This window comes from Mastigoproctus giganteus, chromosome 6, assembly GCF_048544385.1.
Source record: "Mastigoproctus giganteus isolate SK-2022 chromosome 6, ASM4854438v1, whole genome shotgun sequence".
Classification (NCBI taxonomy): domain Eukaryota; kingdom Metazoa; phylum Arthropoda; class Arachnida; order Uropygi; family Thelyphonidae; genus Mastigoproctus; species Mastigoproctus giganteus.
The window spans coordinates 48981337-48998601 of record NC_143580.1 but is presented as its reverse complement, the minus strand read 5'-3'; the positions used below and the strand labels follow the sequence as shown (position 1 = coordinate 48998601).

At 35.6% G+C, this 17265-nt stretch overlaps 1 protein-coding gene across 7 annotated transcripts in view; it reads right to left on the bottom strand.

Annotated features, from left to right (window-relative positions):
- Positions 1-17265, bottom strand: part of LOC150084231 (peripheral plasma membrane protein CASK-like) — a 1403586-nt gene that overhangs the window by 601525 nt on the left and 784796 nt on the right. Inside the window, exon 1 of one of the 7 annotated variants that reach the window (XM_090375954.1) lies at positions 13734-14071. The exons of the other annotated variants lie outside the window; for them this stretch is intronic. Within the exon in view, the coding sequence (XP_090232080.1) occupies positions 13734-13799 (66 nt within the window). The 5' untranslated portion in view covers positions 13800-14071. Of the gene's footprint in view, positions 1-13733; positions 14072-17265 lie in introns of those variants that run through there. 7 annotated transcript variants of the gene reach the window in all.

Sequence of the window (17265 nt, the reverse complement as noted above, 5' to 3'; positions counted from 1 at the left end):
AAGAATTATAAAGAAAAGAAATTGAACAATACAGTCATTTTTCTGCTGGCTTAGATATATACACAAGCGTTATGATTAACTTACACTCGAAGTATCATGAATAGCATTTAAATACCCAGTTCTCTCAGAATATTATTAACATATTTAATTCTTATAACATGCATAACGGAAGTAACTAAGTTCTAGATATTCTGCAAAATCTAATGGAACAAGAGTAGCAGCGAACCAACACTCGTTTATGTTGGACTTCAAAATAGCGAGCAAAATTTTATTACGTTTCATTCACAGTTTTTCTGAGGAACCATTCTTCTTTGGTGTTCCCTGAAAATCATAATCTCACAGAATTTCAAGCCGATATTAAGTTTCTTCTCCTTTCTCAGCCTTCTACTTATTCATGGTATGTTAGCGGTATAGTTCACTAATACTTTTGTTTGGGCTGGTCGGTTGTTATTGGGTTTTAGGAGTATAGGCAATTAAGGCCATGTTGCTCCGTGTATATTGTCTGTAAATTGCGTGTGTTCTGAGGTCTATTTTATCTTTGCTAGACGAAAAACCCGAGCTTCCGGGGGGGGGACCATGCTAGCCACGCTTGAGACAGTTTAACTCAGCCACGTTATGAAAAATATCCATAAATTCCTCCAGTCATCGAGAGGATTCGAACTCAGGTCTTTTCCAGCCAATGTGGGGAGGGACAGCGATTCTACCAACTGTGCTATCCACGGGGCATTTTTGTTTGGAATTACCATAAAATAGTACATGAAATTCACGGGAGGGAAATTAAAAAAAAAACACACACACAAACAGTTTGTTCCTTCAATCACGAAATGTGATTCGTTCGCAATATTATCATAGCAAAGTTGATATAGGATTTTCCCAACGTTTTAGTACTGCTTTTATCACATGTCTGCAATCCCACTATAACTTTACCACAAACATTATTAGACCATTTTTCATCAGGAAGGATACGGGAGCTGTCAGTAACGTCTGCTACTGAAGTCTCAACAATAAGTTAAGTTCAAGAAATAAATGTCCATGCCAGCTCCAATATCGACAATGAAATATAAACTGTCAGACTCACATACGGAGATTATAACGGGAAGAAAATATTAAGTTTATTTTTATTTTTTTTTAAAGAGGGTATACCTAGAAATTTTTCATCATCTAACAGCTGATATCGTTTTGAAGCAAGTTTGGACTTCTGCTAAGATTGATAACCCTAAATATATAATACCAATAGGTATGAATAAGACTTTTCTGAACTGTTGCTTCATGGCGTTTATAGACATCGCTGACTCTTTCACATTAAAATCACAAGCTGCTCTTCGTTAATTTTGATCTGAGTAATTGGTGAAGATTCAGTGTGTTTAAAACGAAATTTCTGTATCCATAAAGACAATTACATTAGTGAACAGCTTTTACAACTTTTCGAAACGGATAAATTAAGTCACATTGATAATTCCTAATTCTGCTATAATATTGACCAAAACCGACCCGCGACTGCTAATTTGTTCTATTTAACCTTTTTCAGTAATTCAATTTTAGACATTTCAGTTTTAAAATGTCTCCTGAAATACGGAAAGTTCCACTTTTCCATATTAGGGTGACATAATGAAAAAATTATATGGTGGCGCAGCTTTACCAAGTATGTTAACAATGAGATAGACAGCACATGTGATGGTTCCATTTCGTTAATATTAGTTTCAATCCCACTAATTAAGCAATATACATATAAAGATACTTCCCTATCGTTGGTTAAAACTGGTTAAAATGTATTACCAAGATACACCACACATACAAGTTACCAAATTAGAGGTTAAACAACAGATGTGAACTCTCATAGAAAGAGCGCGTTTCTTTAAAATATTAAAAAACGGACAATAAGTTATTCACAGTGGGTTAAAGTTCGGTATCTTTGAAGGGCAATATTTTGTTTAGATCGCGTGTGCTCATTGTTCAGTACTGCACAGGCAAAAAATCAATCTTGCGGGAAGTAAATATGGGTTTCAAATATTGGAAACATTTCATCCAACATAAAGAGGCTTGGTAGCTGTATTATCCACGAGGTGTAGGTGAAGGACCTTTTGTAAACGTTTGAATGCAAATAATTCAAAAAAAAAAAAAAAAATGTCGATGAATGTAATATAAACTGACATATTACATTCAACAGTATACTCTTTTTTTTTTTTGTGTGTGTGTGTGTCTCCCCTCCCCCACTCAAATATGGAAAGTATGCTATTTCGCTAATAAGGGCAGGATCACCTAAGCTATAAATTATATATAAAAAAGCCCTGTTACGAAAATAAACATTGTAGTATGTCACACAACTGAACGCCTATACATTATGTGCTGTATGGGGGGGGGGGGGGGTAAAATAGAAAAATCAACTAAACTCGAAATTATAGCAATTCAAATAATAGTACCATTAATATACTTCATCGTGCATTATGGGCCACGCTGTTCGATGATATTTTATAACTGGGATGAAAAGGATCAATTTACACCCCAACCCTATTTACACCAAAATAGCCTATTACTAAACTTTTTTTTTTTTTTTTTTGTTTCTGCAATTACACATCTTCCACCAGTAAAGGAGCAATTCCACTTTTCTCAAGAAATAAAAAAAATAATAATAAATAAATAAAAAAATGCGCGTAACTTCAGTGTGCTGTTGCCCCGTTGGATCAAGTTGTTTGGATTAAGTCGAGACTTGAAAGGTCACGAAGCATTAGGATATCACACCTATAATGTCAAAACAATGTTGGTACATGGTTCATGCGTTTTCCACATGGTGAAAAAAAGTCTAGTTCAATGGTACGGTAAAGTTATAATCGATGCGTGGGAAAACAGTAATCAAAGCCACTACGGCAATTGTTAGAAGTATACATATATGTATAATTCTTATTTAGAAAATATTTACGAATTATTTCTTTTCTGAAGCTACCAAAACTGTACATAAGAACACTAAAATTTTGTCCGCTGTACCCGTATGCTGAAAACGCTTTTTTTGTTTGTTTGTTTGTTATTGGCGCATTAGCAACTAAGGCTATAATGCGCCAAACTCAGGTGATATTTAAATTTTCACTGACCTAATTACTTAGGTCAGCTGAAAACGCACGTATAATTCAAAGACAATAGCTGCTAAAACCATAGTTATATAAAAAAAGTGTGGTCAAGCATCTTGTATTCTTAGATTATTTTTAAACAAAATAATTCCTAACAAACATTGCGCTAAAATATCAATTTAAAATTATGACAAATAATTAAAAACCTTAACTTCACTCATTCCCCCACCCTTCTTATCGTATTATTTAAGATGATGCAACAGGTCAAGCGGAAGAGAAAGCAATTGAAACTTTCTAGATTTCAAGTGGAATGTGCCCACTAAGTGAACAGACCAATAAACAGGTATTAAATATATATATATATCGAAATTACACATCATTATGAAAATTATACGGAAGCTTAGTGTGGCGCTGGATGACCTTCACTTTCCCCCAACCCTATTTACACCAAAGTAGAATATTACGTTGACAAATTATTTCAAAAGGAAAATGGTATATAAATATTAGATCTGTGAGCGAAGAAATACTATCATGTGCACTGTAACAAGAAGACTCGAGTTTAATCATCAAAAACAATTTTCAGAATATTTATTCAAGAAAACCTAAATAATGAGAATTCACTTTTTTCACAATAACATTCTTATAAGTACTGTATTATTCTTTTAAACTACCTTTAGCGAATTTCCCCCCAAGAACAATAGCATAATTACAGTTAGCTATTATGGTAGAAATCATGCTCCCACAGAACGAAGTAAGATTAGATCTGTATTGATTGATGCAAAACTTTTTTTTTTGGAAAACTTCTTTTCCTAATCATTGCCGTTATTCAACGAAATGCGAAGCTCATTATGAACTTGCATTTAACCATGCATTTAAATAATTCTTTTGTGGTATTCCTAATTTTTAGGTATTCCTAACTGTGCAAACAAACTTAAATCCTCTTAACTGTCATGGGATATTGTAATGTCACATTGCTGACAAAAATATCAATCCTAGAAAATTGCTAGTCTCTAAAAATAAGTCCAAATCCAGCCGACTACGAGGAATCCACGTGTACGCATATCTGCATATGCAGGCAGTTTATACTAGAATATCGCAAAACTGAGCGAAATTTCCAAGGATAGGCCGAAGAAAATAAGGAAAAAAGAGCATGCGCAAATGTAAGATACAGACAATCAGACTCCATCAACGATTCTCAAGTGCGGCCACCAGCAATTTACATGAATAAAAACAAAAAAAAGTTCAAAGGTAAACTAACCTGAATTAAGCTTCATTAAATTTTACAATTTCCGTCTTTCTCTATTCCTTGAATAAACCGTCTAAATGTGATTTTAAATGTCGAAAGATGCAAGTACTTTTGGCGAGCCAACCGCACAGATAATGCTTAGCTTGTATTCTTACGTGCTTACACTTAGGAGTTCATGATTTTTTTTTTTTTTTTTTTTTTTTTACTGACTTCCTTGCTGTAGTTCACCCACTCCTCGCTTAAGCGCAGTTGCAACCTTCCTTCTTGAACCAACTTCGGATCAATTATAATAAAGCTACAATATTATAGTCTTAATTTGTTCATGATTAGAAAGAAGCTTGGATATCAAAATGAACATAATAAATTATTTCAAAAGGAAATTCTGAAAGAATGTTAATAAGCAATACCAGTACAAGTCACAAGCTGCTGATTAATCTCACTTGGAAATAAAATTTAATTCACCCAGTTAATTAACAAATTAATAGCTAATTAATGATGCCCAATGCAACCAACACTAGTAAAATATTGGGTTTTCATAAATACACATTGGACCATATTACTCTATTGTTTATTATATTTGTATAAGTGTGTTCAAGAACCGCGATTCGGCTCATGAACACATGCGCTGAACGTACGGGAAAAAAACTTGGAATAACTCGAGGGGAAGGAGTGAGATCCTACGCATGAGAGCGGCTAACCACATCCCGTTTGATTACAGCAGTTTACATTTATACATTGAAATGTAAACTGCTGTACAAAATACACCACATCAGAGTTCTTGCTATCTGGCCTGTTTCATAGTAACCATATAATTTATTTCCTGTATAAGGAGTTTGGACTGGTATATATATATATATATTTTTTTTTATTATATAATTTGCTTATAATTAATCTTTACAATTCCTTTATTATCTCTGCCGTTTGTTAACCCCTGGCATGGTGCCGTGAAGGGTATTGTATGGTCGTGGTACCTGCGTGTACCGGTGAACTGTACAATAAAGATCTTATTTATTTATTTATATTTCTATTATGCCTGGAGTACAATTTTAAACCTTACATCCCTTACCTTGCCCTTATTTCCCCCTCAGGAAGAAATGTATCAGCATCGTCTTATCTTCCGTTTCAAAGTAAGAAGAATACTTCAATTTCCATTTCAAATGAGTTGTAGCAGACAGAGAAAACGAATTTACAGAGACAAATTACTATTAAGACCAGCTACGGTTGGCTTGTTAATTTAGAAGATAAAAGACAATTAATTTTAACCACCATTCGGTAGAAACAAACCGAGTCTGTCGCTAGACGCCAGCATTTGCTTGTTTAACTATACGGTATATCAGTGACATGGGTAATTATTCTTTTCTCTCAACTCCTTCAGCTGTCGTGGGTGTTAAATGCAATATAGAATAATGAAGAACTTTAATAAGTTCTAACTGATAATATACGTTATACAATAACATGAAATCGAATATTCTAGACGTCATATTCAATCCAAAGGCTTTGCACTGGGGTTCAAATAATCGGATAAAGTGACTTGTATTAGACAATAAATCTTCGTAATCTAATTAACTGTAAATAGTAAACTACTGATTGCTTAAGATTTGTCTAGAGCAGAATGTTACTTTCTCCTCCAGTGTTAACAGCAAATCTACTATTTTCCTCTAATCTGCTGGATCTTAAGTTACAATAAGAGAAACCCATGCAAAATCAGAATTTCAATGTTGAAAGTTATTACAAAAGTTCTTACTGTCAGCAGGACCGCATTAAAATTTTTGAAGATCCTATTCATTTTAAAAATCAAAACCTCCACTTCGAACTCAAACATTATCTATTTACTGTGTCTATTTACTGTGTCTATTTATATTTCCTTCAAAACTGCGGTTCCTGTAACTTTTAAGCACTAGTTATGTGTCCAGTCTTCCTATTAGAAAAAGTAGCTTTGCATCTCAGCCATTACGCACACATCAATTCCTTAAAGTTGTCCAGTAGTTATAATCGATGGCCTTTCACACGATGTGGAAAAGGCATCAGTTCAATTACCGTGTAAGTGACTTTTCCTCTAGGATACTCTGGTTCTTCATCCTACAAAACAGGCAAGGAAACTACAGAATACACTCAACTTTGAATTCTAGCCAAATTCAAAACAACCAGCCAATTCCTTAAAACGTTAAGCACAGAAATCCTAGTCAGTCATTTTTATTAACCTTGCACATCACCAAAAGCAAATGATAGCAATTCAGAAAATCAAAGTTAACGAAAATATACACACAAAAAGAATAGAAGAAATACAAACAAATTACAATTCTTACATAACACTGAAGAAAGTCTGCTGTACTTTTGGGATAATTTTGAAATATCTGTTGATATTGAAATATCAACGAGTCCTTTTTGAATCGCCTTGTATATACAGGGCGATTCAAAAAGAACTTTACAACTTCGTAAGTGTTCAGGAGACGTAAATTTATTCAGGAGACTTATATAATTTATTGAACTGTCATATTGTAGCAAAAAAACATCAAGTTTTACTAACGTAGTGCCATAGTACCGAATTCCGTCACCGCGAGCGCCAGCGGCTTGCATTTGAAAAATGGCTACTTTCACAGGAGCCTTATATTTCCATGACACAACCATCAACGGTATCGTGTATCTGAATATGCTGGAAAATTTTCTCATTCCACAGTTCGACGAAGATGACCACGAAGGACGCTTTCACTTTCAGCAAAATGGAGCACCTCCTCACTACCTGATGGAGGTAAGGGAGTTCCTCAATAACCGTTTCCCAGGTCGGTGGATTGGTCGAGCAGGGGCGTTAACATGACCACCTCTTTCCCCAGATTTGACACCTCTAGACTTTTTTCTATGGGGTTTCATCGCGTGTTTGTTCCATCCTTACCTACCAATCTTGCCGAGCTCAAAACCAAAATCACCGCCGCAGTTACAGAAGTTACGCCGGATATGTTACGTCGCGTTGGAGGAAATTGAGTTCAGATGGGATGTCTGCCGTATCACCAATGACAGTCACATCGAACCAAAATGACTGTTGTAGGTAAAGCATGATGTTTTTTGCTACAATATGACAATTCACAATAAATTATATGTCTCTTGAATAAATTTCTATACACTTACGAAGTTGTAAAGTCCGTTTTGAATCACCCTATATATAATGGTAATTAGTTTGGAAGCATATCTTTCGCCGTAGATGGTATGACATTGAGGTCGTGTAAAATTATTTTTAAGAAAAGGATATCAGATTCCTTCTATCATGTGATTCTTTTTATTAAAAAATAACCTTACTCTTAAAGTAACTCGTGAATAATGAAATGAAAGTTTAATTTCTTAAATTTAATGGTTCACTTTACGCAATTTATTCTGACAATTTCTTTCTTTAAATAAAAGGCTTACAATCGACTGTAAAACTCAGTTATCGGTTCAGTCGACATTGTACTAAGTAATGCAACATTTGATGAAACATACTCCTGCTGGCACTAACATAACTGCTTCTAAATCAACAAACGCAGGCAGTATGCACCACTTTCATAAGTTAAGTGCAATATGGCCTAAGTAGCCATTGCACTTAAAACCCCATCAACAACAACATACTCGTATATTCGAAAATTTGAACTCAAAAGAATACAGTAGAGTTTTCAAAAAAAAAAAAAAAAAACCACGTACCTTTTATATACGATTAAAAATAAAAGGAAAAATAAAAATTCAAAACAAAAAGGGAGGGTTTTTTTTTTTTTTTTTTTGTTATGCATCGATTAGTTGGTTACAGTAAGGCAATTCATATGATTTATCATTAATTATGTCTGTAGAAATGTGTGTTCACAGATTTCCACATTGTGAGTACTGAAAAAAAAAAAAAAAAAAAAAAAAAAAAGAAAATCGGAATAACCAATGTCGAAAATCATTCTCCCTCCGATCGTCGAAGGAACGGAAATTCAAGTGATGCGAAGGCCAATAGGTTGTTGTGGTTTTGACTTTACAGCAAGCAACCAATGCCAATGTGGCGCCAGTGTATTGTGTCTAAATTTTGTTTATTTTATGATTGGTTTGCATGTTCGCTGAATTGGAAAAAAAAAAAAAAAAAAACTCAGTTTCCGAGGGGCGGAAGAGGGAACATGCATTCTCATCGGAGATCGCCTAACTCGACCACAGTGTAAAAACCATAACATCCTTGTGAAATCCTTGAACGGGTTGAGCACGCTGAATTCTGATGGGATCCTTCCACTTGTTCAGATTACGAAGGCCAATAGGTTGTTGTGGTTTTGACTTTACAGCAAGCAACCAATGCCAATGTTGCGCCAGTGTATTGTGTCTAAATTTTGTTTATTTTATGATTGGTTTGCATGTTCGCTGAATTGGAAAAAAAAAAAAAAAAAAAAACTCAGTTTCCGAGGGGCGGAAGAGGGGACATGCATTCTCATCGGAGATCGCCTAACTCGACCACAGTGTAAAAACCATAACATCCTTGTGAAATCCTTGAACGGGTTGAGCACGCTGAATTCTGATGGGATCCTTCCACTTGTTCAGATTACGAACCTAAGGGGGCACAAATTCAAATTAAGAAAGGACAGATGTAGAATAGATGTGCGGAAATTTGCCTTTAGCCAGAGGGTGGTTAATTGCTGGAACAAACTTCCATCTGTCGTTGTGGAGGTTGATATGTTGAATAAATTTAAGGAGGAACTGGACAGGCATTTGGAGGGAATGGTGTGATTTTTTTATTTTTTTTTGGCTGATGCTGCATAAGCTCATACATTTGCTTTCTTGCATCACATGCTGCTGCTGCTGCTGCTACTAACTACTACTACGCGCCTCCGTAGCCAGGAGGGAAGGAGCAGTAGTGCGTATCACATGCTTCTTGATTAGACCGGGGTTCGAGCCCGTCACCACCAAATTCGGAAGATGCGGAAAGGTCAGGGAATGACCACCGTATATCCCGGAGCAATATGGCCTTAGTTGCTAATGCTCCTAAAAACCAAAACAACAACGACTACTACTACTACTACATTTCCCCCAAGTCTCGATGTAACGCGGGCCGTTTTCAAATCGTGTGGAAGTAAGGCAATCAAATCAAATCACTCTGGGATCGGTGGGGGAGGGAATGAAGGATAGAACTGACCCACAGATATAAAGGCCAGAAAAAAAAAATAATCAAAAACTTGACGGATATTTAGAGAGAAAAAGAGGAGTATATCAGTAACTGGGAAGGTACACCTCTGACACACCTCACGAAAATGACTTACATGACATTTCATATAATTTTTATAAAAAAAAAAAATAAGATTTTTAAATTTAACACATGTAATAAATTGTGGTTTCATTAAATTTATTCATGTTTAAGAAATAAAAAGCACATGTTTGCAAATCTTTTCTTCTCTAACGTTTAATGAACGAAAAACTCGCAAAAATACCATTTTTTTGAATGAAATATTTATAGACCAGAAAATATCAATGACAATCACATATGTTTACCAATGAAGACCATCAAGTTTTACTATACAGAAAGAAAACTAACTCAAACTTTTGCAAAAGAAGTATAGTTTGTATCGCGTCAGGACTGAAAATCTTCCAAACTAGTTTTTATTATCTAAAGTTAATAACAGAACGAATAAAACTGCAAAAACAGTCTGCCATACAAACTTAGTACAGATTAAGTAACGTCCCTTGTGAATTAACCAAGATTCCGTATACATAAAAATAAGAAATAAGTTTGTATAACGTCAAAAATCAGGCGCAATTTGGTTGTTGTACCCTTGTGCCGATAATACCCACTCTAACAACATTTTCAGAAACACGTAAGTATAAAAATACTCCACCACCAGAAAATACTCCACATGCCGAGAAACTCATGGAACACTTATCCCAGAAAGGATACATAGAGTGTAAGACAACGGCACACGTATTCAAATGTTTTCACACGAAAGCCTTCAGAATGGGGCCAGAAACATGTTAAAGGTGGAATAATGAATTCTCTCTCTGGGTGTTTTCTCCGTTTACCAGTGATGAATTTTTAGGTTAGCGAAATTTGTGTATAAGTAAACTGTCTGTTGTTATTTTGAAGGAGTAGGTATATACAAAGTGGGCAAGCGTTTTTTTTTTTTTAAACACAAGCAAACATGGCTATTCTTATTACGACTTTAGTGGAAACACCTTACTTTGTAAGTTGCAAACCTCTATCACAACACAAAACATATTTTCTGTATATACAGAATGGCCAGTTCACAGTAACTTTCCGAAACGATGAAAGCAATAATAGTGCTCATACTTTCTAAACTCAGGATAATAATAATAATAAAGCTATGGTAAAAGTAACGCTCATGAACAACTGACAAAAATTACAAACATCAACCATTACACCAATAGTTCGGGTAAAGTACTAAAACTAGTAACGCCGTCACTTCAGAAAAAAAAGTCATGATCGAGGGCTCAGTTTAGGTGGCTATACAAACTCTGACAGTTATTCTGCAGTGGTATCCCAAAATCAAGATGTGTAGAGACAGATAAATATCATTCAAATCAATTTCAGGAAAATGGCATCTTTTGTTAAAAGAGGTTCACTACTACAACCAGTAAAGTGGACATCAAAACTGCTCTCAGAGAAAACAACTAACATTCGAATATAAAAGTTGTGCAATCACAGACGAATCAGAATATATACTTCGATAAATCAATTTCAGTAACCGTTGAGAAAGCTTTCTATGAAGGGCAGTATTCCTAGAATTTTTTTTTCAGCTGGTAATCTGTTCGGATGTACACAAAAGAAATGTTGGCTCCAAGTCAAAATACTATCGTAATCTCTAAATCGTTCTGAACCATATTTGAGTCCTCCTCTCCCTTAATCTCTAAATCACTCCTTAAATTCTGTTCACCAGGTGCGAGACCCTACATTTAAAAGCGTTAAACCTATTCGTTTTGAAGAAAAAAAAAAAAAAAAAGAATAGGTTTAACGCTTATACCTAGTTCTAGTTATTGACCGTCTTTCAAACTTGCAGATAAGCAGCAAACTTTGACAGCTTCTCTCCCATCAATATCATTTATTAAGGAAGATTAAATCAAAAAAGGACCTAGCACTGATTCCATGGGATGACTTCACTTGCTAAGCTAATCCACTCTGAATAATGCCCATTTATGACTACCCACTGCCTCCAGCCCTTAAACTAGCCCCCAACACACCTAAGTATCTTCACTGTAATGCCAACGTGGTAAAACACAAATGTTTTACCACGTGAGAGCAGTTAACCAGACCAATCTGGCAAGATCTTTCTTACACGAACCTTATTTCAGGCTTCCACTCTTAGGTCCTGTGCTGTACCCTTAACGATAGACTCTATGATCTCTCCCACCAAAGAAGTCAAAAGGCAAGGAGATCATCCCGGAGTCTAAAATGACGTCATTAACCATTAATAGTGGTTAATCATGTCATCATTAGAATTTTTATGAATGCTATTCCACATTTACAAGACAGTATAAACTTCTATATTTTGAAGTCATTTTAGTTATTGAGTTTCACAGTGTGATCACATACTATTCTTATATCATTGTGGCTAGCTACTTTCTTGATCATCTTCTTTTGATAGGGACCTGTGTATTATTTTCGCGATTTACGTTGGAAAAAGTCGGCAGTGCAAATATTTTGCTAATTATGCTGAAAGACGCAGCCAATCTAACGCAAACGTATTCATGGTTTTTGGGAACTTATCGTGATTTAAGGTGTTGACGAATATAAGATCGTTTGTGATTATTACAACGATTATAGATTTGAACATGAGTAAAACCTTTTTTTCTTTTCTTTTTTTTCTCGAGCTAAACATAAAAAGATTGTACTTCTGAACAAAAAATAGAAAATTTCTATTCTTGCCTGATTTTCTCAAGTTATTTGAACTTTTATCACCAGTTAATTGAAACTGCATTACGAACAAATAACCACATCTGAAAAAAAAAATTATTTTGCTTTTCTTTATAAGAATATTACAACAGTTTTACATCTATTTCGCGCGACTGCCGTCTTTTCAGAGATGAATACAGAAAAGAGGAAAAAATAAAACACCCCATTTTGAAATTTAATTTCTTTATCGTTTAACAGTAGGGTAACTTGTAGTAAAGATTATACCTTTACTAAAGTAAGAAATGCTAGTTTTTCCTTTTCCCTGCAAAAAGGTAAAAGCATTTTAACTGAAGACAAATATTAGTTTTCATACAAAATCTTAAAGCTAAAAGACTCCGAACTGTTTCTCCATCTCGACTGTTTCTAAACATTTAAGCAAGTTGCCGTGAGACTGCAAGCTTAGTCGCGAAACACTTATTTTATTTATCTCCTTCGTAAAAAGTACTCTCGAATTTAATAGATTCCAGCCAGTAACTTTATTAACGTAATTTGAAAGTTCTAGAGAACAGCGTACAAGAGAGTAAAAAATAATATTATTAAAATTAATATAAATTAAATAACATGCAGTTTAAAGAGTAACGTTTTTCCAGGACAGAAGTTTAAAAAAAATACAAAATGATTACAGCTAAAGCAGTCAGGAAAAAGAAATTTAAAAGAACATAATCATACACTATTTCGGCAATGAATTATTCATTCGACGTCATGCTGCGCACTGGAATATAACTTCCACATCTGAATAAATCATCAACACTGTATGAAATAAACAGTGCGTTACCCAGAATAATTAGCATCGCATTTTAAAATATAAGTCGAAGTCTGTTATGAATCAAGTCCATCTTTTGATGGAGCAGAACTGACAATCTGAAATGGGAATTTCCCACCAAACTCTTTTCATAATACACTGACAGTGCTATGAACATCGGTCGATTACGAGGAATGCCAACACAATTCCTTACTGAGTTTGAAGTGAGAAAGATTGTTGGCAGCCCCAGCTGACAGACTGTCTAACCCAGAACGTATTTCTATTTTCTGGTTCCCACTAACTTCTAGTCCGTCTATTGTTTCATCGATGAATATCTCTTAGCTGCCTGATTAACATAACTGTGACATCGAATCAGTTTGTAACTAAATTTTTAAACATTTACAATTAGAAAAATAAAACAAATGAGATGTATGACAATAAAAACATGAACGTCTGCTATAAACACAAATGTAATGTTGTTTTATTTCTCCTATTTTCGTGAACATATGTTGGAGAGAAATGGAAAATCTCATGAAACACCAGGAGATATAAAAACAGCGAGACAGAACTACGAGCGCGCTCTCTCTCTCTCTCTCTCTCATCATATATCGTATCTACACAAATACTAGAAAATATATTTTCAACAATGAATTTACATGCAGAATTCAGAAATTTTAATCGCGCATCTCATTTGAAACACGAATTTTTAAAACTGACTCGTCCTCATTATAATGGCAGAGGTTATCATGCCAAGTATGCAGTGAAGTGCAGGAAATAACTCGAATTTCTACTTACCTTTCTGCGAGGGTCAAAAGTATCCCCAATCGTCCATTGCCTGACCATGCCATAAAGGAAGTACATAGCGAACAATTAGTGAACACCACGACCATTCAGGGATCAACGGCATTCTTCATATTTTTGCAGTAACAACATCACTACTGCGTAAACAGCACTGGCTGTTGCCGCTGAGCATTAGCGGCTGGCAGGCGACGAACTGCAAGCTCCTAACACACCTGTTTGCCAGCTCCTAAATATGGGGACCCATTCCAGTACTACACCAAACACTTGTAGCTGAGCCCCGAACATCACTAGTCCGTGAACAGAGAACCAAAACACGGTGGGCGTGACACAACACTTACTACTATACACGTGTTCTGAAGCCGCGCGCGAAAGATCCGTGCTGCTCTTGCCACTGCAGCCACCAGCAAATGAAGGTCTGAAATAGCTAGCTCACGGCCAAAGACCGATCAGCCCGCTAGTGAACACGCGTATCTAGCAAAGGCACGTGGACACCCCTAGGAGCGCGGGAAGGAAGCGCAGAGCTGCAAACGGCAGTCCCACTCGACGTCGAGGGCTCTTGGACAGACACGTGAACCAAGATCTGCAGATGATGTGAAGCTCATGAAAGTTTGATCAGAAAATCGTGGCCAGATTTCACCGCACATCGACGCAGAGGATGCTGCAAAAAGGAACGGAGACGACAGCGAATGATCGCGTCTGTTCACGACAAACGAAGCACGAAGACAAATCTACTGTTTTTCTTTTTCTTTTTTCATCACATTATTTCTAGCGTCTTCTTTTTCTCTCCCCCATAGGACAACTTGGTTTCGGCAGTTTGCAGCCACATTTATCTCACTAAAAGGCACAGGAAAAACATGAATGGTAATGTCATGTTTACTGCTTTTATTTCTTAAATATCTTCTTCTTCTATTACAAAGAACACAGAAAAAAGATTTAAAAAAAAGGCAAACAAATGAAGACAGGAGGAAGATAGACGATCAAACCAGAAATTAAAACGCAAAATGGAAATAGATAATGCAACTATTTGTTAATGCATTTTCACTTTCCTTTATGATACCGGTGAATTGGATATCAAACCTACGCACACCCTGTTAAAACTATCGGATACAAGTACAACTGAGTAATTTATTCTTCCTGAGCTGGTTAATTTTTATGGTACATCAGCAACTCAGGCCACACACACACACACACACACACACACACACACACACACACACACACACACACACACACACACACACACACAAAATAAAATTCTATGCATGGAATTTCAAACGAAGACTGCCCTGGAGTTATGTGAATAGGGCATAAGCACATATATAATTACTATCCAACCAATTTGCCGACATGAATTAGAATCAATCGAATTGAAAATGTTCAAAGACATAACCGATCTCAAAGATCGATTATATCTCCGAACACATACTGATTCGATGTATCTCTTTATATATAACTGATATTCTAGTCTCAATATATTTCATCTCTCTGAATTTCAAGAAGAGACAACAGAACTATCAAGGTGACGGAGCTACAATCTGCAAAAGAAAAGATTACCGTCCACGTTGCCACTCATTTGAACAAATAGAAAAAAAAATTAAAAAAGGAAAAATCTCGCATAATCAAATTCATACTTAATTTATAGATTTTAATAAAATCGCTAGCTTGCACAGAGTCCAGTCCCTTTTTAGACGTTTTATACACACAGTGTAATGGGGGATCATCGGCCCAGAGTTTCTGTAGTCTGTCTTTCGCGTCCTTCGTTACCATAGCAACTAGTAATGGCTGCCACAGTAATGGACCAGTTAGTTTCGCACTAACTGATCTCACAGTTGAAGCGGTGAAATTTATTTCCATGAACTATGAATATTTCTTTAATGTCGAACGTTGTTCTGGCTAAGCGGCACACCCACAACTCACAAGATCCCCCGTCTCTGATAATATCTAAGTATATAATGAAATATATGAATAAGAATATTTTTATTACTGCCTTAATTAAGAAAAAAACAAAGAGAGACACACAAAGAAGAAGTTATGGTGCAATCATCGGGTGAAGGGACAATCATTAACTACAGTACGCATTGAAAGACTATGGTCAAGTACTTTACGAACGTAAACTTTAAACCAGACAAATATTCTACCACAATTAAAGCTCAGTACGGCCAGGAATGTTTATCATAATCATAAATGATAAAGGATGTTTCCCATCTATGTTTATGAATACATCACAGAGATTTACATAAAATAAATCGTGTTGATCTAATAATGTATCATGTATTAATATCTATTTTTTCATTATCACATATTATAGTTTGTGATGCAGGGAATAGCAAAAGCAGTAATTAATAGATAATTTAGCAGTAATTAATAGAAGAAATACAGATAACACAGAAATATATATAGTCTATGAAGTAGTCATAAACCTGCTACCCAATGATAAGTGCCGTCTCTGATTCCGATGTGCACAACAGTTCCAAAGAGTTTCTTGAGGTTAAGTCTCGAAGGAGCTAATCGTAACAGTTGAGCCAGCCATCCTGCATATTCCTTGTGCTAGAATTTTCCGGAGGCGAGAGAGAACATCATGTTTTTCCATAAATACGAGATGTCTTCTTTTCTTAAAAAGTTACTCCAGTAATTAGAGAGAACCGTTATTCGAGGTTTAATACTTCAAATGTCTAATGATCAATTATGAAGGGCAATTAAAAATAACAGCATCGGTCAATACGCATTCCGCTGATTCACAGCGGGAAACGTCTTTTGCATATTTCACTGCAGCATTTACCAGTTATCAAAAGATAATTTTTGAACAGGTGCTTAGTTAGATCAATTAATTTCAAGTGCAATAAAATTTACTTTAAAATGACTAATATTACACTGATAATTATATTTGATTATGATGGTTTCTGAGGATATGCTATTTGAATTTATTACTTCACAAAAGATCAGTTTTGTATTTGACGATGTCGTAAACGTAAATCTTTCAAATCTGGAGAAATAACCGGAGGAAACAGAAACTGAAGGAGCCTTGAAGGGTTCTTCATTCTTTTATAGTAGAGCATTAATGGTCATATTTCATCAAAGGATATCAAGAATACCAAAAGGATAACTTAAATGCCAAACAAACACATCACTACATTTCAAGAGGGCGTTGAACTCCAATAGGTAAAGTAATTTCAGACTCAAAGCCATTTATTTCAAGTCTCTGTTGTAAGGACTTTGCCGTTCAAGTAGTGCCGGAAAGTAAAAGAAAGCTCCTATTTTCTACTTGAACTTATCGCTATAACCCAGACGCAGTGGGATTTCAATTCTTACCCCCAGCATTCTGATTGAAAAGTATCCTCTGTACTTATTCCCTGTGCCTTTAGAGCTCCCATTTACTGTCGTCATCACTGGAGCGAACGCTCGCGCAGCCGTTCTCTCATCAATGGACTTTACGGTCGTCGTGGAGGCTCGTCCTTTTGTCATGAGCAAAGCAGCGTCTTCGTCCGCAACCGCCAACCCGACATCAACTGACCTGCAAATTTCATAA